The following is a 24,957-nucleotide window of genomic DNA, read 5'->3' as shown; positions in this document are numbered from 1 at the left end:
GTATACTACAAAATAAGTCTTTAAGATGTTCAATCATTTCTGCTTGTAAAGTTTTATAGTACACCGCAGTTAAGCCATCTGTCCCTGGCGCTTTGGCTGTTTTCAATTGTTTAATTGCGACAATAATCTCCTCAGCTGTAATTAAGTGACTCATTCTTTCCTTTTGATCACTAGAAATTTTTATAACTCTTTTTTCTTCTAAGTATTTATCTATAAATCCAGTCTTTATTTCGTTTTTAGCATATAATTTAGTATAATAATCTAAAAAAGCTTCTTTAATCAGTTTTTGTTGAAAAATTTCCTTCCCTCCAATGTCAATACTGCCAATAACCCGTGTACTCTGACGCTTCCTCAATGTGTAGGCCAGCCATCTGCCCGATTTATTAGCGTTACAAAATGTATTATGTTTCACAAATTGTAAATTAGTTGCTGTTTGCTCCACCATAAGCATATGAAATTGATCTTTCAAAAGTTTAATAGCTCCTCGTGTTCTTTCATCTGTTGGATTCTTTATAAGTAGCTGCTCTTTCTTTATCTCTGCTTCCATTTCCATCTTCTCTTTTGTCAGTTTAATCTATGTTTAGAATTCATATGAATAAGTACCCCCTTTATATATGCCTTACTCGCATCCCACACGATTTCATTAGGGGTACCCTTATTCAAATTCATTTCAAAAAATTCTTTCATTTGCTTTTTAAGTTCATTTACATTTTTTTCGTATCTAAACAGATTTTCATTTACTCTCCATGTTCTTCTCTCAGTCTTTCCCATTTCAATTTCTATCCATACCGGGCTATGGTCAGTTAGAGTCCTTGGAAAAATCTTTGTTTTGTTTGTTTTTGCAAGTAAGTCAGATGATAATAAAATAAAATAAAATCAATCCTAGAGAAGGATCTGTGTCTGTCTGAAAAAAAGGTAAAGTCCAAGTCTTTTGGTTTATGTATTCTCCAAATATCTTTTAATTCCAAATCTTCTTTCATATCAAAAAAAATCTGTGGCAGTCTATTCCTTGACTTTGCCAAACTCTTTTTATCTATTTTGGGATCAATTACTCCATTCCAATCTCCCATAATTAAGATAGATCTATAGTCCTATTGCAATATTTTAGAATACAATGTTTTATAAAAATCTTCTTGTTGTTGATTAGGAGCATAGATTCCAATCACCAAAATTGGACCACTTTCTGTATAAAGTTCAATTGCTATAAACCTCCCGGAATCATCTGCTTCTATAATTTTAGATGATAATCTTTTATTTACATAAATCACTACTCCATTCTTTTTTTCCGAACTAGAAGCTATAAATTGTGTTCCTAATCTGGAATTTATTAAGTATTTTTGATCTTGTATTCGAGTCATTCAGTTTTTAAAAAGCCATGAAATAGTTGAAAGGGTAATTAGAAACAACATTTCTTATTAAGAGTGACAAATGCATCTCTAGGTAAAAAAAAAAGTAATGGAATTAAATAAATCTTTGAGAACACTAGAAACATAGTTCAGTGGAAGCTGATGCTTTGGGAGGCCAGGATGGAGCATCTAGTTTAACTGTTAATTTGTCTATAGCAAAAGATATGCAATGACCCGTCATTACATGATTTGAATTTTTCCAGAGTTCAGTGTCCATTCAAGATGCTGAACATTGGTGACTAATTCTCCAGTAATATCTACATAAATAAATGAAATATTCAATCAACTGAGAATGTTATTGCATCATACAAAATATTTAGAACAGTTTTTCAGTCACATAGACACTGCACAAAAACAGATGCTGCCTTGTTTAAAAATGCTGCAGTTCACAAGACAAAAACCCTTTTTACTTACATCTTCAGTGTCCTTGACCCTTAAGATCTGTTCCCTCAGGTCCTGTAAGTCATTGAACGTGGACTGTGCTGTAATAGAATAAACTAGTGCAAATCCTTGACCATTCTTCATATACAGATCCCTCATTGCGGTAAATTGCTCCTGTAATCAATATATACATATATTTAAAAATTAACTATTCAATAGAGTTAGCTCATGTTAAACCAGAGACAAAAGTGTCATTGTTAGAAATGAAAAAAAAGTATCCCAAACAATGATGTTCTCCAGTGTTAATTTAGGAGTTATCTTATATTTTACATACAGTACATGAGTGTGCCTCTATTTTTTCAGTGAAAGACAATTGTGTAATATTCCAACTAGACTCTTCTTTCTTCTCTCTTATATACACTTACCCAGCAGAGCTGAAACAACCAGCTAGCTCTAGAAAACTGTAGTCAGACCATATGTTATGGGAATACATGACTTCAGATCAAATCTTTACTTTATTTTTACTTTACTTTATTTTGAACTTATATACCACCCTACTCCCTAAGGTCTCAGGGTGGTGAACAGCCAAAAGATAAAACACACATAATACAAAATTTAAAAACAATATAAAAGCACATTAAATAATTTGGCCCAAACAATTTAAAACACCTCTATTGTTTAAAACAAATTTAAAATTAAAATTAACAATTAAAAAGGAGGTTACGCCAGGCCAGCCTGTTGAAATAAAAAGGTCTTGAGGGCACGGCGGAAAGTGCGTAAGTCCGGGATCCTCCGTATCTCCGGGGGGAACTCGTTCCAGATGGCAGGTGCCCCCACACAGAAGACTCTCCCCCTGGGGGCCACCAGTCGACAATGTTTGGCCGACGGCACCTTGAGGAGCCCCTCTCTATGGGAGCGTACCGGCCGGTGAGAGGCTACTGGTGGCAGAAGGCGGTCTCGTAAGTACCCAGGTCCTAAGCCATGGAGCGCTCTAAAGATGGTAACCAAGACCTTGAAGCGCACCCGGAAGACCACCGGGAGCCAGTGCAGCTTGCGCAGGAGAGGTGTTACATGGGAACGCCATGTCGCTCCCATAACCCCCTGCACGGCCGCATTCTGGACCAGTTGGAGCCTCCGGGTACTCCTCAAGGGGAGCCCCATGTAGAGAGCATTACAGTAGTCCAGGCGGGAGGTGACGAGGACATGAGTGACTGTGTGTAAGGAGTCCCAATCCAGAAAGGGACACAACTGGTGAATCAGGCGGACCTGATAGAAAGTCCTCCTGGCCACAGCCGTCAAATGCTCTTCTAAAGACAGCCGTGAATCCAGGAGGACACCCAAGTTGCGAGCCCTCTCCGTGGGGGCCAATGACTTGCCCCCAACAGTCAGTGATAGCACCAACTGACTATATCGGGACGCCGGAAACCACAGCCACTCAGTCTTGGATGGGTTGAGCCTGAGTCTGTTTCTCCCCATCCAGATCCGCACAGCCTCCAGACACTGGGACATCACTTCCAGGGCATCATTGGGGTGGTCCGGGGTGGAGATGTACAGATGAGTATCATCAGCATACTGATGGTACTTCACCCCGAAATCATGGATGATCTCACCTAGTGACTTCACATAAATGTTGAACAGAAGGGGCGAGAGGACCGACCCCTGTGGCATCCCACATACCAGGCGCCTCGGGGTCGACCTCTGCCCCCCTGCCAACAGAAACTCCGACCGGTTGGAGAGAAAGGAGGAGAACCACCGCAACACAGTGCCCCCCACTCCCAACTCTTCCAACCGGTGCAGCATGATACCATGGTCGATGGTATCAAAAGCCGCTGAGAGGTCTAATAGGACCAGGACAGAGGAACAACCCCTGTCCCGAGCCCTCCAGAGATCATCAACCAATGCGACCAATGCCGTTTCTGTGCTGTACCCAGGCCTGAAGCCCGACTGGAACGGATCTAGATAAACCGTTTCATCCAGGTACTGGGGAAGCTGTCGCGCCACCACACTCTCAACAACCTTCGTCACAAAGCGAAGGTTGGAGACCGGACGAAAATTCGCTAATACTGCCGGGTCCAGGGAAGGCTTCTTGAGGAGAGGCCTCACCACCGCCTCTTTCAAGGCGGCGGGAAAGTCACCCTCACTCAATGAAGCATTAATAATCCTCTGGAGCCAGCCTCGTGTAACGTCCCGAGAAGCCAGCACCAACCAGGAGGGACATGGGTCCAATAAACATGTGTTTATTGTTAATCTAGGAGTTAATCTATTAACTTCTGCTGTAAAGAGCAAAGTAATATTAAAATGCAGGAATATGGAGATTTAACTCCATATTTACGCGCTTTGCAATTGACATTAACCCTAGCTAATGACCATAACAGGTTGGTCTGGTAAGAGTCCAATAAGTGACAAAAGTTAAGTCATAGTTAAGCAAAGCTAAATTATTCCAAAATTGTGTAAATATTTTAAAAAATATTATTGGAATTCTGTACTTGGAACCCAAGATCATGAAATTCCAATTTATTTCTCATAAAAGCAATCTTAAATATGTAACTGTATGACGTGTGCTACTCTTGAATATATTATGAGCAAAATTAGACCAAGGAAGATAGATCCCTTCTCCTAACCACTGGATCTCAAGTTCTTGCTTCCATCTTCAAATGGAAGTATTTCAAAATGTATTATAGATTTGTACTTACTGTCCCTGCTGTATCGAGGATTTCAAGCATACATTGTTGGCAATCTACTTCCACTTGCTGAAAAGCAAAGGAACAAGACACACAACCGAATCATTAAAAATTCAGTGCTTTAGCACACAACTATGGTGAGACACTTCATGATCACAAGTGTTTACAAATACACAGATTAATCAGTATAATTTGTTATTCTACAAATTCTCAAATTTGTAGAATAACAGAAAAATTTTCAGTAGTGTACTTTGCATATCACTCTAAAACAGTTTGCTTATCTATGTTATACTGAATACAAGGTATTGCATAGTACACTATTATCCATAGCTACCCAACTACAAAAGGGACGATTATATGAAGATGAAACCAAAAAAGCCATATTATGGTTTAATGCACTGGATGAACCCAATCTTTGCCAAATGTCTATAGGTTTGGCAGGAACTTACTCAGACAATTTCATTCAGTAATACCTAATGTTTGTAAAACAAAGAAGGGGATTTTTTTTTTCTAGCTCTACCATAGGTTGCCAATTTGAAATTAAACATATTAAAGCATGTCTTTGACTATTTATATGCCAAGCTTTGGCATACTAGAATACTTATCCAAATGGACAATAGTACTCATTTTTGGAAGTTTTTATTAGACAGTGTTGACATGTATTATAATTATGAGTAAAAATATCTGAAATGAAATTATAAAGGACTTTATCTACATTGTGGATTTTATAAATGTTGTGGCTTGTAATAACAAATTACTGCAATAATGATCATTGGAGAATATAAATCGCATACTTTGTTTAAAAAATCTTTCGTGTAATTAGTTAGCTTGTGTTACTTTTGCAATAAGTAGAAAATTCACATACTGAAAAAAAATGTTTTCCCCAAATAATTCAACTTTAAATTGAAAAGTTTTTTATTAGCTGAGAATATACTAATACTGTAAGCATAGAGATTTTTTTTTAAAAAAAAACCTCTATACTTTTATGGTGGAGCCAACTTAAATTTCATCTTCATTTCACATAAACACGATGTATTAATATGCTGCAAGTAAATAGCTTTAACAAATTCTGATTTACATCTTTTATCTGATATTGTAGAAGAAGCCTGCATTAACTGTAATTTCATTCCATGTAATTGTTGGTATTAACATATGGGGCTGCAACAGGCTTCTAATAATGAACTCTCCTGGCTTTGGAGAGATGGCTGATTGTTTGAGAAATTACATAAGTAGGAAAAACCAATTCACACAGTACTGTAAAACTAGATTGAGCCCTTTTTTCAAAGACCATTCCCCACTGTCTAGCAACAAATCACTGCTAAAACAATTTATCTTATGAGTATAATTTGCTTCAACACCACCTTTGGAACAAATATCCATTTTTGTTTGCAGTGAAATGAAATGGAGAAGAATCAAGGTTTTTTTTCCCTGAGGGTCATGATTCCAGTTCAGATCATATCTTTATCATTTTACAGAAAAAAAGAAATCTAAGTATAAGTATCTGTATAGTTTATAGTGTATAGTGTATAGCGTATAGCATAGCGTAGTCTAATACAAGTACAGTACAGTATAAAGAACCAATGATCTACAATCAGAATCTGTATTGCAGGGAAACTATTGATCATTGTAAATTAATTTAATCTCAGATAAGGCATAAAATGTATATCTGTTCATTGATTGAAATAAAGGGTACGATTTAACATATCTTTTGAAAAACTGGTATTTTACCTTTCTGTAGGAGTCTTCTATTGTGGGGTCATATTTTTCAACAAAAATTCCCTGAACAAACTGCACAGTCTGGAAGAGAAGGAAAGGGGAAACATATCCTTGGTTAGTTGCCTAAAGCCAAAAATCTACAACAGACTATTCAAGTAATAGTACAGTTTTGAATTTGGTTATTTGAGTCTCATTCCCATGCTCCAAGGTCTAGAGGAATAAATATATATATATTTATAATATACATTTACCTATGTGATTTAGAACAGGTTCTTTACTGAAAAATGAGTTTCAACCTTTCATGAGTTCAATGAAACATATGAATGGGTTTATTTTTCCAAGCATGTATGACACTAGTCCAGTTATAAAGTTTAACTAGTCTGTTTTCAAATAAGAAATTATGGCAACCAGCTTGAATTCCTTTAGCATATGTTACACTCTTCGTATACTGGTTCCTAAACTATTCCAATACTGATCAATTAGACTATTTTCTCTTAATTCAAAAGCCTTCGTGGATTGATTGGGAATGATAGCAGTTGATATCCAATGTCCAAGGTTATCTTGTGACTTGCTCATGGATTAATTTAACAAGCATTTCCAAATTTGTATATAAGTGCAATATCCCCCCCCCCACTTTCTCACACACACACAGAAATAGTTCTACTAATAAAGAAACATATTCTGAATGTACCTCATAGGAATAAAATATATGCTGACAGAGAAATATGGTTCAATATGGATGTACTGTCATTCTAACTAAGTGCCCATGTATTCTCTCTCCCTTTTACCTTGACCTTCCTCCATTATGGATGCTCTTATTTATTAACCAGGTAATTTGTTACATAGCATATATAGCAAAGCATATAGTCTGAATGAAGCCAGGCCTGAGACATAGGAATTCATTGTATGTATGTATGTATGTATGTATGTATGTATGTATGTATGTATACACACAATTTATATTTATTTATATAGATATACATACACACACACACACATTAGATAATATATTAAAGATGTGAGGCATCAGAATCAAGGCACTATGTTGACAATCATAGCTCAGAGATAAGTGGGCATGAAAAGTAGGGCAAGTGGTTCAATATACTAAAATTTATGGTATCTTGTTGTTCTTTCATTCTTTTAGTCAAAGAAGATACTATATGAAGCTAGATTCTGATAGTTATGCATAAACCAAGTAATTGAAATTAGAGTTCATTACTTAAGCAATATGTGTTCCTGATCCATAAATAAAAATCTAAACAATGAGAAATTTGGAATTATATTCCAATGGACTCAAGCTACCTTTTGTTAGAGTTTTCCTATTTTTCAGCAACTTTATTACTTTCTATGAGCTATACTATAAACACCACCACTACCACTTTACACATTCATTAGAGGCCAACCAGCAAGCTTTCAAAATAGGCCTTTCTCACTTTTTAACAAGCATTAACTCTAAAAATGAAACCCTTTGCTTTCCAGAATTAAATGAAAATAATTCAAAAGCATCGGATTTGGGTGTTTCCCCTTTATATATAATGAGCTTTTTCTGCAGTGACTGAAAAATAAGCTTTTCTAGCCACTACTACATCCTTAAATAACAATCCCATTTTGTTTAGCTGTAAAATTTCTCTTGAGAACAAGGGATACAAGTGCTATTGCTCCTAATAAGTGGTTTCAGATTTGAAAGTCTAATTATCTGCAGAAAACATCATTGTATTCAAGAAACTGATGAATGCTTCAGAAAATTCTTAACAAGCAAGAAACCAATGTTATACCTTTCATGCTCATAGGTGCTTTTTTGCAATTGTGTTTAGGGAAGGTTGACTACGGACATACTGCCAGTCTAGCTCAACCTACACTTTCTCCTATAAAAAGGTCTCCCAATATATAATCAAAATGAAATACCAGTTTCAGTTCTTTTTATGTAACTCATCCTATTAAAAAAATCTTCAATGGGGAAGATGACCCACATAATTGAATTGAAGTACAGTGTGGACATAAGGTAAATGATTTGAACATAGTTATTTATTGCCAAAGAAACACAGAATTATAGAAAATTCTCACTTGCCTAAGCCATTTGCAAAAGAGCCAGTGTTCTAAATACAGGAGTGCAGCTACTCTGTAAATACGTATGTTGTAATAGCTTTCCTTCAAATAGCAAAAGAAGAGTATACATCAGTGATTTTAATTATTTAGAACATTCATTTTATTAATTATATCAGATTTTTATATTTTTATCAAAGGCATAATTGCACAATAGGAAAGGCAAAGACTTATGGTACTGTGGCTTAAATTTAGCCAATGGTAGAATAATTTTTTGTAAGCAACTGCTTATTATTATTTATCACCATTAGCATATTTAGTGCTATGTAGAATATAGGAAAACTAATCCCTTCCTAGAGGAAATTGTAATCTAAAACTTGAGGAGGAAACAAAGATTAAGAGTAGCAATAGGAATAACCTGTTTATTTCAGCAATACATGCCTTCATATATTCATATGTAGGAATCTGAAGTAGTAAGAAATCAATATGAACTTTACTATCAAGTTGCGATCTTCTTCTGCAGTTTATTTTCAGGTTACGCAACTCTTAAATTGCACAGGTGGATACTGACTATTTTATGTATCCACTTAATTGTGGATATCCAATCCTGATTCAACTAATTTACTAATCAGAATCCTATGATGTACATTATTAAATGTTTTGGTGAAATCAAGATATATCATGTTCACCATTTCAATCCTGCCTATTCATCCTGCTTGCCATAATTATTGGATGAATACATACAGTAAGTATCCTCCTCTCAAAGAAGATGCAATCAAAATAGGAGTGTAGTAGTTCTTCTTTTTATTACCTTATTTCACTTAACAACTAAAAAATAACTCCTCAAGGACAATCTCAAGATCCAAAATGTAACATATGAGAGGAAGTAGTCCTCTAAGTGTGGGTGTGTCTGAGTGGAGTAGATAGGGAACAATCACAGGTCAGTAAGGTAACTGGCAGAAAAAAATTCTGGTTCAGTTTATTTCTGGATTCTCTTTTGCTATCTCTTTAAATACTATTTGCCTGATGAGTCTGCTTAAACATGTAAGAAACCTGAACTGAATTTACAACTTTACAACATGTCAAGTGGATTTATTATAACATAAAACCAGATAAGTATTACCATTTGTGAGGCCAGAATACTAAATTCCACTTTTTTAATCCAAAATGTGGGACTACACTGAATATTGAACAAAACTACATAGAGTAAGCCAAGTACATCACAAAAATAGACTATATTATTTTTATTTTCAACAGCCTTCTTCAATCAGAATATCCTCCAGAAAACAACCTTCAACTCTCAGATTTCTTAACAATGACTATGTGAGTTGGAAAATTCTACTTTTGAAATGTACACATCTGGAAGTATTCAGACCAAGCAAGTATAACTTTCAGTAGAGTGCCCAATAAAGTTGTGGGCTAATGATAGTTCCTTTCTATCATCTTATCAGAATTAAATAAGTCAATGCTATTCCCTAATAGTGAAAATAGAGCTTCTTTTCCCAGGGTCATCCAGCAAGGCCAGCTAGAACAATATTAATATTGACTGACTTTGTCACCACTAAATAAAATATAATAAAAACAGATCAATCAAGGAGGGACTTTTTTTGAGTGCTAAGATAAAAAGAACCATCAAAAAGAATGCCAAGGAGAAACTAAAAAAATCTGTCTAGCCAAAGTGTAAGATTTTAGTATAAAAAATGTATTGCACATAGATTCCCTGTATTTTTAAAAGAGAACTTGTGCTCAGTGATTGTTATTTCTAATAAAAATAATCTTTAAAAGGCATTTTTCATATACATCTTTTTTCAAAGTATAAAAGTACTGAAAACACAAACACACACAATCAAGAATCCATATTAGTACTAGAAACAATTTTAGAAACTTCCAGACTAGTGAATAAATATGATCTATATAATTAAACTCAGTCTTCTTAAATTAATGATTTCCATCATGATTCAAATTGACTAGATTTTAAATGTATCTATCTACCGTATATATAACACATCCATTTAAATTTACTTGCTTTGTGATCACAATCTTTTAGGGAAAAGGTTGTTTGGGAGTCAGTTCTTTCTAATTTTATTACTTTCAAAGATAATGAGGACAACCGCTAAAAAGAGATTCCTTAGTTTACCAGTGCAGTTTTTAGTCTCTATATCTATTTCAGCATTACAAATCATTAGTCACAGAACGTTACAAAAGCCTACACTATCTAATTCACACCCTTTAGTAGGCCAACACCAAACATGTTATTTTTTTTTATTCAAGGCTACATATATGATACTTAAAAGAGCAGTAAAGTAAACATGGAGGCATAGTAATTTAAGGCTTAGAATTTAAAGTAAGCACCAATGTTTATCAGCATCTAAACGGTGGTATTTTAAGCTTCTAACAATATTCAGCTCCATCAATTCAGTTTCAGTTAACTAAAAGTACAATATGGGTTTTTAACTATATTGTACAGTAAACTTTTCAAAATGCTCTTAAACCCTTTACATTGCTGGAGATTGGCACTTAATTATCTACCTTGCATTACATTAAAAATCAAAGGTAATCTAAGAGATGCAATTAAGTGCTCAGATCCCAAGCCTCCCTGTGACTTTCCAGTTATAACTTACTGTATTGTCCTTATTTCCAAGCTTAGCATTTTGTGAAAAACACCCGTTTCATCATTCAAAATGCACGCAGATGCCATTGGCCTAAATTAAGGGTGACAAACTGTTTCTCTAGATTTGTTGTGATCACTTGTTTTATTGAATTTGGCTGCTGGTACGCCTTCCAAATTTTAATTAAAATATACTACAAAGTTTGGTCCAAGGTTCATTTATCAAGAAAAAAATGTATCAACTTCATATATGTTTAAAGATGTTAAATCTATTGAGGTTACACACATTACAATATATGTTTTTTATATATGATGGTCTACCCCAATATGGGAGGGAGCATACACACACACACATAAAATGCTGCTGCTGAGTATACATAATAATTTAGAAATAAGTTATTAGAACAAACGTTATGAAGGCAATGTGTTTACTAAGCAAATTTCAATTCCCAGGCATTATAGAGGATACAGAAGCTCCCATGAAAATGGAAATCAGATAACCTTGATGTTAATATTCTAAGTTTTCTTGTTTAGTTTAATTCAGAATTTTGCCCTATGAATATTATAGAAGCAACTACTTAAAGAAATATCTCTTTTGTGAATATTTTAAATTCAAACATCTTGACTATTAATTATTGCATTAAGGGTCAAACTTGGAAGATTTCAAATACACTTTTTTGAAAAATCAAACTCTTGAAGAAGTGAGAAACTTTGCTTTTTACTGAACATTAAACTTACCAAAGCAGACTTGCCTACACCACCTGAGCCAAGGACCACTAGCTTGTACTCACGCATGATGTGGTCTATTCAAATACTGAGAAGCTGTAAAAGAGAAATTAGTAATTAATAAAACAAAATTTTGCTATGCTGATACACACTAAAAGAACTTTTACTTTACAAAGTTGATTAGCCATTGAATGCTAATTTATTTCAACTCCTTGTTGGACTCTAATTGCTTTTTTCTGTTTTTTTCTTTTGATATATGTTGTTGAAAAGCATAGCAACATATTTTGTTTTCAATAAAATAAAAACATATATTTAAAAACGAGTTCATTTATGTAAGACTGTATAGACTGAAAAACTGAAAAAACTCATTATATATTCAACATTTCTATTTATTTTGAATAGTTTTATTGCAAATTAAATTATTTGAATCTTTATTCCAAACCATTGGTTTTCATGTAGTGACAATGGTACACTAGTATTAAAAAAACAGGAGAATCTAGGTGTCCAACCAGTTACATTTAAATGATGGAATGCCTGCCAGACTCTAGGAGTATGGAACTAAACAGTTAAACAAGATAGCTGAAATCAGTTTAAAAAATATTCCTTAAACTTATAATGGAATAAATATGACAGAGATGCAAAGCAACTCTGCCTTAATAATGCTGGGTATAAGTTGAGTGGGAGAGTCACTTTGATAGGCTTTCAAGATACTGTTAAAATACTCTACCAGCAATAAAGTTCTTTTTAAAAATTCAAGTGGTTCTTCTTTCCTGAGCTTTCCAGCCTTATAGCACTTGACAGATTGTGAACATGCAGCTGTTTTATTACAGTTAAATAAGAGACAGTCAAAGTAATGGAAATAAAATGAACAAAACAAAATAAACCCACCCTACCATCACTACTGAGTCCAACTTTCAACTATCGCTTTGCGTCCAGGCCCTAAAATGTGGATAGGGTGATATTGATGAAGAAATAGACTGTTTAAAAAAAAAAGGAAGTGAAAAAAACTGAGGAAGGTGGAAACAACAAGTAAAAGGTCTGGTGATAGTAGGTCTAATCAGTATCTTAAGGCATGTATAAAGCAATATGCGAGCAATGAAAGGGGCATCAGGATATAATATATCCCATTCTCCATGAACTTCACATCACTGATGATGTTGCTAGGTTAACAGGTACCCATCTGTACAGTGTTAACATTTTTAAAATCTACCTGGGCAATAGTTTCTATGTGAGTAAGAACACTGAAAGACTGTTGGGTTAAAAAAAAATCACAGGTACACGCAGCAAGGTGGAGCTCCTTATAGATTTGAACAGACTTCAGATTAAAAAAGCAATATATAACTATGATAAAAACAAATTATATATGTTTTTCCCTAATCTGCATTGATACAGATATATTATATTCTCTGTTATTTGAAGTCAAATAATATGAATACAGCTCTGACACATTAAAATTTTGTAGAAATGAGTAAAACAGCTACATGTGAATTCCAAGGCATTAACATTTTACTTAAAAATGCATTAATATTCACTTATATAATTTATGTTTCCACCTTCAGTTGCACAGAAGTATGTGCCATTGAGCAATAAAATTATAGTGGAGAGCTGCAAGCAACTAGGATTGCTTTCATATTCCCAACAGGGAGTGATTTAGACATTTTTTTCCCCTCTGTACAAGGTCAGGCCTCACTTGCTACTGCCAACTCAGAAATCTTCTGTTCCTCAAAGCATTCTCTGTGCCTTTTTATGGAAATCTCTCTAGTTACTATGCTGTACCAGAAAACCTTTCATTCTCTTCAAGACTACTTGACAAATATGGAAAATGGCAAAACCTATGATAAACATTTTAAAAGTGTTTATATTATAAGCCAGCCTTCACTGCCTCAACTGATTTCCAGCCAAGTCATGACATCATTTACTAATTATCTCTTCAGCCCTTCCAAGTAAGGATTCAGAAACAGCAAAAACCTCATCAGAGACACCATAATCTAACTTTGCTAAGAACACTGGGTAAAATAAACTCCTGATCAACCTATAGACCTATGCAGTCTAGCATTCTATTCCCACAGTGTCCAGTAGGACTGTGCAAATCCTGTAAAATGCTTTCCGACAGAGGGGAGAACACCTGAATACCACACTTTGAAAGATGAAAGCAGTTCTGTCTTTTCTTACATCCATGTAGCTACTTCATTGGCTTCTCCTGGCTGGCTATGCATGGATTCTCATCAGCCACAGCATATTGCTGGGTGCAAACACAAAGTAAAGTTGCTGTACATGCACGTATATGTGGAATCAGTGAGGAACTGTAAGTCCTCTGAAGTTGACCAAACTAAGAAAGCAATGCCTATAGCTTATTAGATCAGCTACAGTGACAAAATCTTGCACTTTATCTTTGTTTGAATTAGGAACGAATGTGTCTGAGAGTCTCAAACTAGTTTCTTGGAAAGAACTCAAGTCCCACTTGTCTGATCTTTGCCTTAGTAGCAGCTCCTTTTCTTGTTCTTCAGGACATTCCCTATGCCCTCTGTAAGAACAACTTGCAAAACAGCTATCAAAACCTGAATAAAGGCAGCTGTTTTAATGAATTGGATTATGAAGGAAGTGCTTCATAAGTGCAATGCAAAGCACATCTTTCAAAGGAACTGCAAAGCCTTGGAGGCCAACAAGATAGAATGACTACAAAAATGAATGAGTGTCATTCTCTGTACCTGGATTGCAACAACTGATGACAATCATCAGCACTGGAAGAATCAAGATAGACATTTGGTTTTACTTGAGTTGAGCTGAAGCCTGTTCATCCCAGATTACCACAGCCTCCAGATACTAAGAACATGGATATAATCACTTGATCAGCTTAAGACAGAGCTAGGTGTCATTAATGTATTGTTGAGGCCTGACAAAGGACTTCACCAGCAGTTTCATGTTGATGTTAAATAGGAGTGGAGAGAGAATATAACCTTGAGAAATGCCACAGGAATGGGTTACGGACTAGATCTCCACACATGGGAAAAGTGAGGCAAATTTAATACCATTATGTAACTGGTCAAAACTAATTTATGGTAGCAGATTCTTTGAGTTGCACATAGAGGCATATAGATGGAATTGGCCAGAAAATACAATTCTTCAAATGTTTCACTGGTTTTTATATGTGTGTCATTTAGTTAGTGGGTCATAAAGAAGATAACAATTCTTTGCTTGTGCAGGCATCAAGTCAACTGTTCTGCCTATTATTTTGCTGGCTGGCAGCTATGGGAAGAGCAGTGAAGTTCTGAACAATGACTACATTGGTTCTTCTTGAAAGAATGGTTTGCAAAAGAATCTTCTGAATAGCTGTCTGTCTAATGTGACATTGTGGTGTACCAGGACATTGGGAGGCCCATTCCTAGCCAGCAAAATAACTTGGGTGAAAGTGTGTCATGCAATTATTAAAGGAATCTGATCTTGAGTTTTAAAAAAAAGACAATACCAAAGCAAATTGAAAAGTGTTCAGCTATTAGGTATGATTTTTATTGCTTTGCAAGCCTGAAAAAAATCCATGAATAGAGTTTAAATCTAAGTTTTATTACTCTGATCTATGCAACAAAACCTATTTATGGAAATAAGAAGTGACAAACACTTAAAAAAATCAAATACAGAATTCAAACAAATTGTGCTTTTCATTAGCCAGCCATCCTCCATGAACTCCACATTGGACAAAAAATTGTTTTTGAAACAGGGAGAATTTTAACAGCTGGTGGTTATACAGGACAGTACAGAAGTCTCTTATCACAACTCTGCCTTAAAATATGGGTCTTGTTAAAATATTTTAAATGTCAGCATGGATTTGAGTTGGACATTCAATATTGTGCCTTGCCCGCCAAGCTATTAAAGGAGATCAACTATAAAATCAGCAGTTGGGAGGCATGCTTTTTACACATAAACTATTTAACCATTTTGTGCTTGTAACTATTTTAACTGCTTATTTAGATTTTGTAAGCTGCCCAGAGTCTACTGGAGTGGGTATAACAACTTAAAAATAAAAGTGGTATTTTACAATCCCTTTTATTTAAGAAGGAATAGGAGTATTAAACACAACAAACTACCAAGGTATTTTTTCTTCATATGATACTACATAAACTCTTCCCCAAAACATCTAAACTTTCCTTTGATTTGAGAGACACCTTTTTATCACTGACTTGCAGTTCTTGATTCAGGTTTCCCTATCAGTGGAATAATTCCACCTGGTCTCATTTCCTCACAGCCACATTGGGAAGCTTAATTAGGTAATTGCTATAACGCTTTTGGCAGACATGACAAACATAATTAGAAGAGCAGGTGCAAAATGATCAAGCTCTCCCCCATCCCAACAACATTTTAGCAGAACTGCCAGGAGCCTGCCAGAAGAATTTCACAGCATCAACTCACTTATTTTGGAAGACTTCTTAAATTCTCTAAGATTGGCTTTCTTCTTCATTATTTTACTTTAAAGAGGAATGCAAAGGCTTTTTCATCCACCCAATTCTAGCAGAGCTAGTCAGATTAGTGAGAATGCATGTAGTGCAGGAACACACATTGCTTTGTTCTACAAAGCCATAACACCCAGCAACTTGTACCAAGTCTGATAGGAAAACAAAAACAAAAAGTGTCACTTTGCCTGTGGGATCTTAGATGGGATTATGAGGAGGCAATAAAACCCAGTCCTTGTTTGATTTGAACAGAGCACGGTTGGGATTTCCTTTTCTCAATAACATAATATACTTGAAAATAGCACATTTGGGAAAAGCCACGCTACCGAATCTGCACCTTATTATCTCTCATAAAGTTCAGAATAGTTCCCATAAAAACTGTATATATCTCTATCTAAACAGGAAATACTACAGTTATGTGAACAAAAGGTCAAAGGGCTTGGCAATTCAAAGGGAGAAAAAATAAGAATAGCAAAACAACAAAGTGCCTTTTCTGAAACTGAAACTAAAGCAATGGCACAAAACATTCTAAATAGCAGCTTTTTTGGAGACTTGGGCTACATTGCAACCAATATATAGTTTGTAAGATACAAATTATATATTGTAGTACAAACTTTTGTGAGACTAGAGCTCAGAAGAGTTCTTTGAATTTTGTTTGGGGTATATTTGTTTTGGAAAAGCTTCTTCTTCACTCACATAATAGGGTTATTTTGTCCATTCTCTGCCATGTTGCCTGAAACAATGGGAGTTGTAGTCCAACATCAGAAAGAAAAGACTGTTGGGGGCAAAGATACATTGTTTTCATGAACAGCCAAAGCAATCCTTTTTACAAAAAAATTTGAATATTTTTCTGGGGAAACAGCCGTATACTAAAATGTTTGCATCTTACATGTGAAAAGAAAATTCCAAAGCTAAGCAAAAAAAATGCCAAGGTTGGGTTTGCAAAATCCAAGCAAAATATCCTAGCAAAATCTAGTCTATTGTGTAACATCATGTTCTTAGGTTAACCTAACCTAAATGGCTGAATATCTGCTTTAACATATAAAGCCAAAATACATTACTTACTACTGTATTATAATAGAATAACAAGAGTTGGAGGTCTTCTGATCCAATCCCCTGCTCAATATCAATATCTTTTTTATAAGATAGAGTTGTGGTGGTGCAGTGGTTAGAATGCAGTATTATGGGCCAATTCTGCTAACTGCCAGTATTTCGATTCTCACTGGCTCAAGATTGACACAGACTTCCATCCTTCCAAGGTTGGTAAAATGAGGACCCAGATTGTTGGGGGCAATAAGCTGATTCTGTAAACAAAGAGGGCTGTAAAGTACTGTGAAGCAGTATATAAGTCTAAATGCTATTCCTATTGCTATACTGTGGTGACCAAAACTAAATGCCGTATTCTAAGTGAGGTCTTACTAAGGCTTTATAAAAAAGTACTGTTTAACTCTTAACTGTTTAACTGTTAACTGGTATAACTTTTGTGATAAAATATAGAACGGGGCATCGGATACCAGTTGATTCTCCTTCATCAAAGCTGATTTTTATTCCTCAAACTCTTTTTAAAAATAAAAAGTCTTGCTACTTAATTTTTATAGATTAAATGTAGTGAACTTGGGTTTCAATATAAATATTCACCAAAGTTAATGCAAGAGAAGAAAAATAGGCTCTAACTATGTTAGTTGAAGGCATGAATATCACACTATAAATGGGGTTTTGACATGCTCAGCTCTTGTTTGTTCAGAAACAACTGCCCAATAAAATACATTTTTAACATCTTCAGTTAAGTAGAATAAGGAATATCTACTTCAGATAAATAGAATAAATAAGCATAAGAATAAACGTAAGGAAAAATAGTTCATAACACAAGTTTATTATTAGTTCATCACAAGTTATTATTTCCACTATTTTAGTTTCAAGAAAAAAAAGTTCTGCTTGTTATGTAGAACGGCCAGATTTGGTATACCACATGCCAGACACCAATACTGAATTAAAGGTACCACTTCCCCCAAATAAGGGCTTGGCCTTATTTTGGGGGATATTATTTTTGAGGTGCAGGAAGCAGCAAGCCCATTGGCCCCACCCTCTCCATCCCGCCACCTGTTTGCCTACGGTCAGAATGACCCAAGTTCTCTGCGCCCTGGCCTCCGCCTGCCCTGCTTGCTGGCTTTGCCGCTGGATGGCTGCTGAACAGCTGACTGTGCTGTTCTGGCCTCATGGGGGCTCTTTGCCCTCCTGGCAGCACTGCTTTTGGCCATCCTGCTCTGCTGCTCGTTCCTGGTGTAGGGTGAGTTGTCCCAGATCTATGACCTCCGGAGCTCCCCCCTGCTGCCGGTGGAGCTGCGCTGCCCGCACCGCCTCGCACAGCCAGCATGAGAGCTAGTGCCCACCAGGGCCTGAAGAGCGTCGGGCTCAGTTCGTAGCCTGGAGCCTGCAGTACCGAGTAGACCTTCAGGAAGGCACTCAGCAGCCTGAAAGCAGCAGTAGGTGAAGTGGCTTGGCTCCAGCAGTGGCGGCTAGCAAAGGGCCCTGGGAGACCGGCAGCGGGGGTGGGGGGCACTCTGGAGTCGTAGATCTCGGCCAACTCATCCCACACCAGGCAGGAGTAGCCCAGCAGGGTGGCCAAGAGCAGCACTGCCAGGAAAGTGAACAGCTCCTGTGAACCTCTGTGTGTATGTTTGTGTGTGTGTGTGAAAGAGACAGAGAGAGCACACCGGCGCCAGCCCTGGTATACAGTAACTCTCCGAGGTTGGATCAGATCTCTCTCTCTCTCTCTCTCTCTCACACACACACACACACACACACACACACACACACACACACAGAGTTCCCTCACACAACCCCACCCCTCCAAGGCAGCCACATCCCTTCACTAACCTGCTTTCCAGCTCCGTTCTTCGCTGCACCTGCAGGACAAGAAATAGTCTGTGCGACTATGGTAAAAAAAATACCAGAAATTCAGACCTTCCAACTTCTTGCAAAAAAAAAAAAAAAAGATCTCACGAAGTTGGAAGTAGTACCACAGACTACTTTTCTTGCCCTGCACGTGGCAGTGGAGAATGAAGCAGGAAAGCAGGTTAGTGGAGTAATGTGGCTGCCTTGGGAGGGGTGAGGGGGGGTTAGGGATCTGTCTCTCTCATACACACACACACTGTCCTTTCCTTCAGAACAGGGAGAGAGGTAGGAAAATCCTCCCTCCCCATTTTCAAGCCTTTCACAAAATGCCCCATTCCGAATCTTCAATGTTGCAATCCTGGATTATGCTGAAGGCTCGGAATGGGGCGTTTTTGTAAACGGCTTGAAAATGGGGAGGGGGGATTTTCTTGCCTCTCACCCTGTTCTGAAGCTCAGAACTGACACTCCCTCTCTGGCCAGCCCAAGACGCTGACCCCTGGGGATAAATCAGAACGATAAAATAAATCAATTGTTTTTAAATTTTGTATTATGTGTGTTTTATCTTTTGGCTGTTCACCGCCCTGAGTCCTTCAGGAGTAGGGTGGTATATAAATTCAAAATAAAGTAAAAGTAAAAGACGTTTCACTGGAGAAACTGCCCCATGCCAGCCCAGGCTTCCTAAAACTCTCGCTCTCCAGATCATCCCTCTCACAAAGAAAATCTAACCCAATACAAACGCTGCCTCCAGCCACCTCCTCGTCCTGGTGAAACTCCTCTTTGAAAAGATGATCTACAGGTGGGGTGGGGGAGATATCCTGCACATCAGCAGCGGCATCTCCTCGCAGGCTTCTTCCGATGTCCCAGGTATATGGATTTCCATGCCTTCCTTTCCTGTTCTTTGGACGGAATTGCCTGCTGTGACTCTCACAATTAAGGAGGGCGCGAGGTGTGTGGGCCTCCGGCTTGGCCTCCGGCTTCTTTTGCAGCCACAATTGGCTGCAAAAGCGGCCGCACTTACTTGCTGGAGGCGATAGCCTGAGTGGCACCTGTGAATCAGCTGTTTTGTGAATGGCGGACAGAGCAGCTCAGCTGATCCGATTAAGGGGCCGAGAAGCCCTGAGGTGACCAGGGAAGGGGAGGGCTGCCTCCTGTGCTGGCCATGCCCACCCCTTCACTAGGGCTTATTTTCGGAGGAGGACGTATATTTACGCCCACCCCAAAAATCAGACTTGGCCTTATTTTTGGGACATGTTGTATTTTCGGGGAAACACGGTAGCATGGGAAAGAAATTTGGATACTCAAAAGATCCATTCTCATTGGGATTGTCATTGTCATGTAACTGTTAATTTCATACCTAAGAAGACTACATTATTAGGGAGGGAGGGAGGGAGGGAGGGAGGGAGGGAGGGAGGGAGGGAGGAAGGAAGGAAGGAAGGAAGGAAGGAAGGAAGGAAGGAAGGAAGGAAGGAAGGAAGGAAGGAAGGAAGGGTTTCCAATGCTCAGTGCCACCTTCCCACAAGGAAACTCAGTGGACAACTTGACATGAAGTTGCCCTCTCTCCCACTAATTTTTTTCCCCTCCCGTGGTTATTCTGTTTATTTAGGTTAGGAAATATCTCTGAAATGATGACCTAATGGGTCACAGGTTATCTTGTATACAATAAATTTTGAATCGAAGGCAGATACCAGTTTCAGCGTGTATATCAGTTTTGAAACAAACTTATTTTGGATGAACTGCACAACCCATAAAACAATACTATTTACAGCTCAAAAATCCTTATAAACAGAAGATGATACCAATAAAGGAGAATATTTGTAGCTCAGAGTTGAAATGAGAGGTGCTTGGTGCTCTCTTAGCTTGCTTGTTTTCTTGCAGACATTTCATTACCCAAACTAGCTAACATCATCATCAATGCTAGCAAACCCAGAGAACATCAAGGACCCCTCAAATAGATGATTTACTGCTTAGTTTAAATAATGTGATATTTTTTAATGAGGACCAACAAATGGATTTAATACTCTTGCTAAATGCAGCAACATGCAAGATAGAAATGCAGGATAGAAAGAGTATATAACACATTATTATTCTAAAACTCATTTTGATATAACAAAATTCCCATATTCAGTTTCAACACAATCGTATTAACTCCACATGTCTTTAGAGCAGGACTGTCAAACTCGTAGCTTCCGGGCCAGATGTGTCACGTGCTGGCCATGCCCATGCCAGTTTAGCGAAGGGGGGGGGAAAGGTCACAATACGTCACGTGACGCTGCTGTGACAATGCAAGTTTGACACCCCTGCTTTAGAGCATTCACTGAATTATTTATTTGGGCTATAAGGTGCTAATTTTTAATTAAATAAGTAAATGCACAAAAAGTGGTTGCTTAAGTTGCTGTTTAAAAGCATACTACTAGAGCTTATACTGAAGCTTCAGGTATACTATATATTAATCAAAAGGAAGCTTGATTTGGATTTTATTTCTAAATTTAGGGCTTAGAAAAGAAAATTAATATGGTCAGTAACACAATACACAATCATGCATTGCCTGACTACTGTTCATTAAGGATTTACATTATGTTTTGTGGTTTTAATATATCTTATATAATTGCTTTATTTTATTGATAATCTTTGCCATTTACAACCACATGTTGATTGAACAGAGTCCATTGGAGCTGGCCAATGAATTCAAATTAAATACAAAACAAAAACTGGAAATAATCAGATTATAAATATCAATATTATTATACATACAGAAGTGAGCATAGTGAATGTACAGCAGCCCAGAAAATTTCAAATTTAACACTTCAATAAATATAGTTCTATAGTCATCAAAGTGCAAAATTTAGAGGCTAGAAAAGTTGATTTGGAAGATATTAGGCCAGATCATCATCACTATAAAGTCCTTCAAGCCTGATCATTCAATGATCAAACAGATTTGGATGAAAACCCACCTGAAGAGTAAGTTGTGTATAATTGCGGCTTTACAAAATTCAGCTAAATTCCCAATTTAGAAGCTATAAAGGAAGGCAGTTTGCAAAGTGCTCTATAAACTTTAATTAGTACACTGCATGATTAAAGCCAAGAACAAAAAAGAAAGAGAAAAGTGCTTCAGGGTAACTATTGTTTTTAAAAGCAAATGAGAAAGAGCTTACTTTTTTGAAAATATTAACACTTCAGTTCATCATACCCAGATACATACACTTAATGCTTCCTCTATATTGCTAACATGGTAAAATATGCTGCTGATTTTGCATATTGATATTGAATGACTGACAGGAACATCTTACACAACAGAAATGCTCTACAGCTCATGCTGCTTGTTTTAATGCTGCATATATTCATACATGTAAAAAAAAAACCTTGTCTTTATCATACAAAACTGGCACGAACTTAAGCTGTTCTTTGCCTTTCATGTAATGTAATGTAGTTCTCTCTTATATGAACAAACCGTCCCAATCAACATCTTTTCTCTAGTGAACTATTCTTTCCTTGTGAAATATAACAACATAAATTGGTAGAGGTAGTCCTCAACCTACAACCAAAAATTGGGATCAGAATTTCCATTGCTAAGCAACAGTTGTAAAATGAGTTGTAACAGTTAAGCAAATCAGTGTAACTAAGTGAATCATGCTGTCATTAAATGAACCCAGCTTCCCCTATTGACTTTGCTTGTTGGAAGTTGGACAGGAAGGTTAAAATTTTGATCCCATGATCCTGGGATGTTGCAACCATTAAAAATACATGCCAATTAACAAGCACCATAACTCTGATCATGTGATTATGGGGTTGATGCAACAGGCCTATGTGCAAGGATCATTACTTTTTTCAGTGCCACTGCAATTTGAATGGTCACTAAACAAATGGTTGTAAGTCAAGGACCGGGGGAATTCATGGGTGCATGAACATTTCATATTTACAATAGGAAGATATTCTATTTACTTATAGATACTGTTATCCTCATGGGTCGCCAAAATAAATTGCAAAACAAAATATGCCACCACCACCTCCAGGCAGATTTAATTTGAAACCCTGTACCATGAAAATCCAGGTGGAATCAAAATGTTTGTTGGATAGCTATAAGTTATAAGAAGCAGATCCAATCTATTTTCCTTCAGAAGGAATTCCATTAATTAGGCTCTGCTAAAGCAATATTACTGGTTCCTTTGACCTGAATTACTTCCATGGTGGAACATTCAAAAGCAACTCAGGAAAATGTTACTCTAACTTGTAGAAAAGTTCCAATAGTGAAACAAAATGTTCAGATATTTTTGTTCTAAGAATATAGTGTTTTATAAATATCAGTACCCTGATCAGGTGGTCTTATCTATAGTCTTATCTCTCAGTAAGTCTGTATAGTGTAGGAGATAACGAGGCCTGAACCCATGGAAGGGGTCAAATGTGTCAACAGTCATGAGTCCCTTCGCGCCCACAAGAGAGCCAATCCACCTTGAATTCCTTTTACTCTTATCTACCGCCAATTTCCTTTTGCAGTTAGTAGTTCAGATTCTTGTAGAGAGCTTATGCTTGCAATAAATCTTCATACTCAATTGAACTGCTTGAATCTCCTGATTTCTCTGGAGCTTGACAGATAGCATTTTATTAAACTATAATAGTATCTAAACTGCTAAACTATCCTGAGTTGCAACAAGAGACTTTTTATTGCCAACAAGGTATATCTATTCAGCAAGAAGCAATGGAATGGGATATGAGTAACGCTTATTTTGCAAACAAAATTCAGTTTGTTTAATTCTTAAATTTTAATCAGAGAATATTTTCCAATTCAGCAGAAATGAGAATTCAAGGACAATATTGTCTATACATAGAAGACATACAGATTAAGGCCTAGGCATTTATAGTTAAGTATTTTCTGGCACTAGTGTCAGGAAAAATCTTTGGTTGACTCAGCCTGGGCTACTACCAATCACAATAGGCACTACTGGATTAGAGAAGGTGTCAGCTTTGGAAGCCATATTAACACCGAACGCTTCCATACTGCCACATTCTTGGGCTTGGGAAACTAGGAGGGGGGATTTAGTAGAGGGAATGTAGTTAGACATAATAGCATTCTTCTTTTCGGTCAAGGTCATGGTACGCTTGCATCTGGAGGAGGAGTGGTTGAAGTGGTGTCTCAAGTTGGGACGGATTGTGATTGGACACTGTAATGGAATGATGGGTGCAGGGGCTGGATTTGGGATTTTGATTTACTGAGGGAAAACCCAGAACTCTCAGATTCAGGTTTTCCAGATGTGCCAGTATACCTACTCTAATAAATGGGAACTTTGAGAAAATGCATGTCTCGAAGTTTTTAATTGGAGTTGGGTTCTTCTGGAATGCTGACAGAAGGAACATAACACAGTGGGAAAGCATATATTTTTGAATGCAAACAGTCCTAGTTCATCCCTGGTATTTCCATGTAGATTAAGGGGGGAAATGTAGACTAAGAAGATGGACAGAACTACTGTGATGTGTAGATTAATCAAGAGTCTGTCTCAGTATAAGGAAAAATGCAAATATAACAAATAGTTCAAACCTTGGCATATAAGATATTTCATCCGTGTGAACAGCACCTGCTAGAGGTCTTCCCAAACGCCCGTTAAGGGACTGAAAAGAAAAAAAATGGAATTCATTTTCAAAAATGTAAATGTTAACATAAAACTTATATTTATATATACTGAATAGTACAGATTTCAAGCAACTAGAATGGTTGCTTTAAGGATCGTGACTGCAGATACTCATTCAAAAAGCCCTCATACCATTTATCTTTCCCATTGTGTGCACCAATAAAGATAACAGTACGTGTCACAATACAGAATATATGCAATTTCTGGTAACTGAATTTAGGCAATAGAAAATTAAAAATGACCATACATTTTGGCTGCTGTATTTATTAAACTTAGTGCCTCACTAAATGGGAGCACCTAGTGGATCATGGGTAATTCTGAAAAATAAAACAAGCTCAGATTTGGTTAGTACTTGGGTAGTACCACCAGGAACTATCAGGGTTGAACACTAGATTGAAAATTTGTGAACAGAAGAACAGGTAGGACAATAGCAAA

At 36.8% G+C, this 24,957-nt stretch overlaps 1 protein-coding gene across 2 annotated transcripts in view; it reads right to left on the bottom strand.

Annotated features, from left to right (window-relative positions):
* The window catches only part of RAP1A (RAP1A, member of RAS oncogene family), a 101,214-nt gene that overhangs the window by 22,737 nt on the left and 53,520 nt on the right, over positions 1-24,957 (bottom strand). Inside the window, exons 2-7 of one of the 2 annotated variants that reach the window (XM_070941571.1) lie at positions 24,432-24,502; positions 11,574-11,657; positions 8,253-8,332; positions 6,197-6,265; positions 4,481-4,537; positions 1,821-1,961 (exon numbers count right to left, since the gene is read on the bottom strand). In XM_070941571.1, the coding sequence (XP_070797672.1) occupies positions 1,821-1,961; positions 4,481-4,510 (171 nt within the window). In that variant the 5' untranslated portion in view covers positions 4,511-4,537; positions 6,197-6,265; positions 8,253-8,332; positions 11,574-11,657; positions 24,432-24,502. The remainder of the gene's footprint in view (positions 1-1,820; positions 1,962-4,480; positions 4,538-6,196; positions 6,266-8,252; positions 8,333-11,573; positions 11,658-24,431; positions 24,503-24,957) is intronic. The other variant, XM_070941570.1, reaches the window with a different exon arrangement.

This window comes from Pituophis catenifer, unplaced genomic scaffold (assembly GCF_029215685.1).
Source record: "Pituophis catenifer annectens isolate HBS135680 unplaced genomic scaffold, rPitCat1.0.hap2 SCAF_3, whole genome shotgun sequence".
Lineage (NCBI taxonomy): Eukaryota > Metazoa > Chordata > Lepidosauria > Squamata > Colubridae > Pituophis > Pituophis catenifer.
This window is presented reverse-complemented; position numbering and strand designations above follow the sequence as displayed.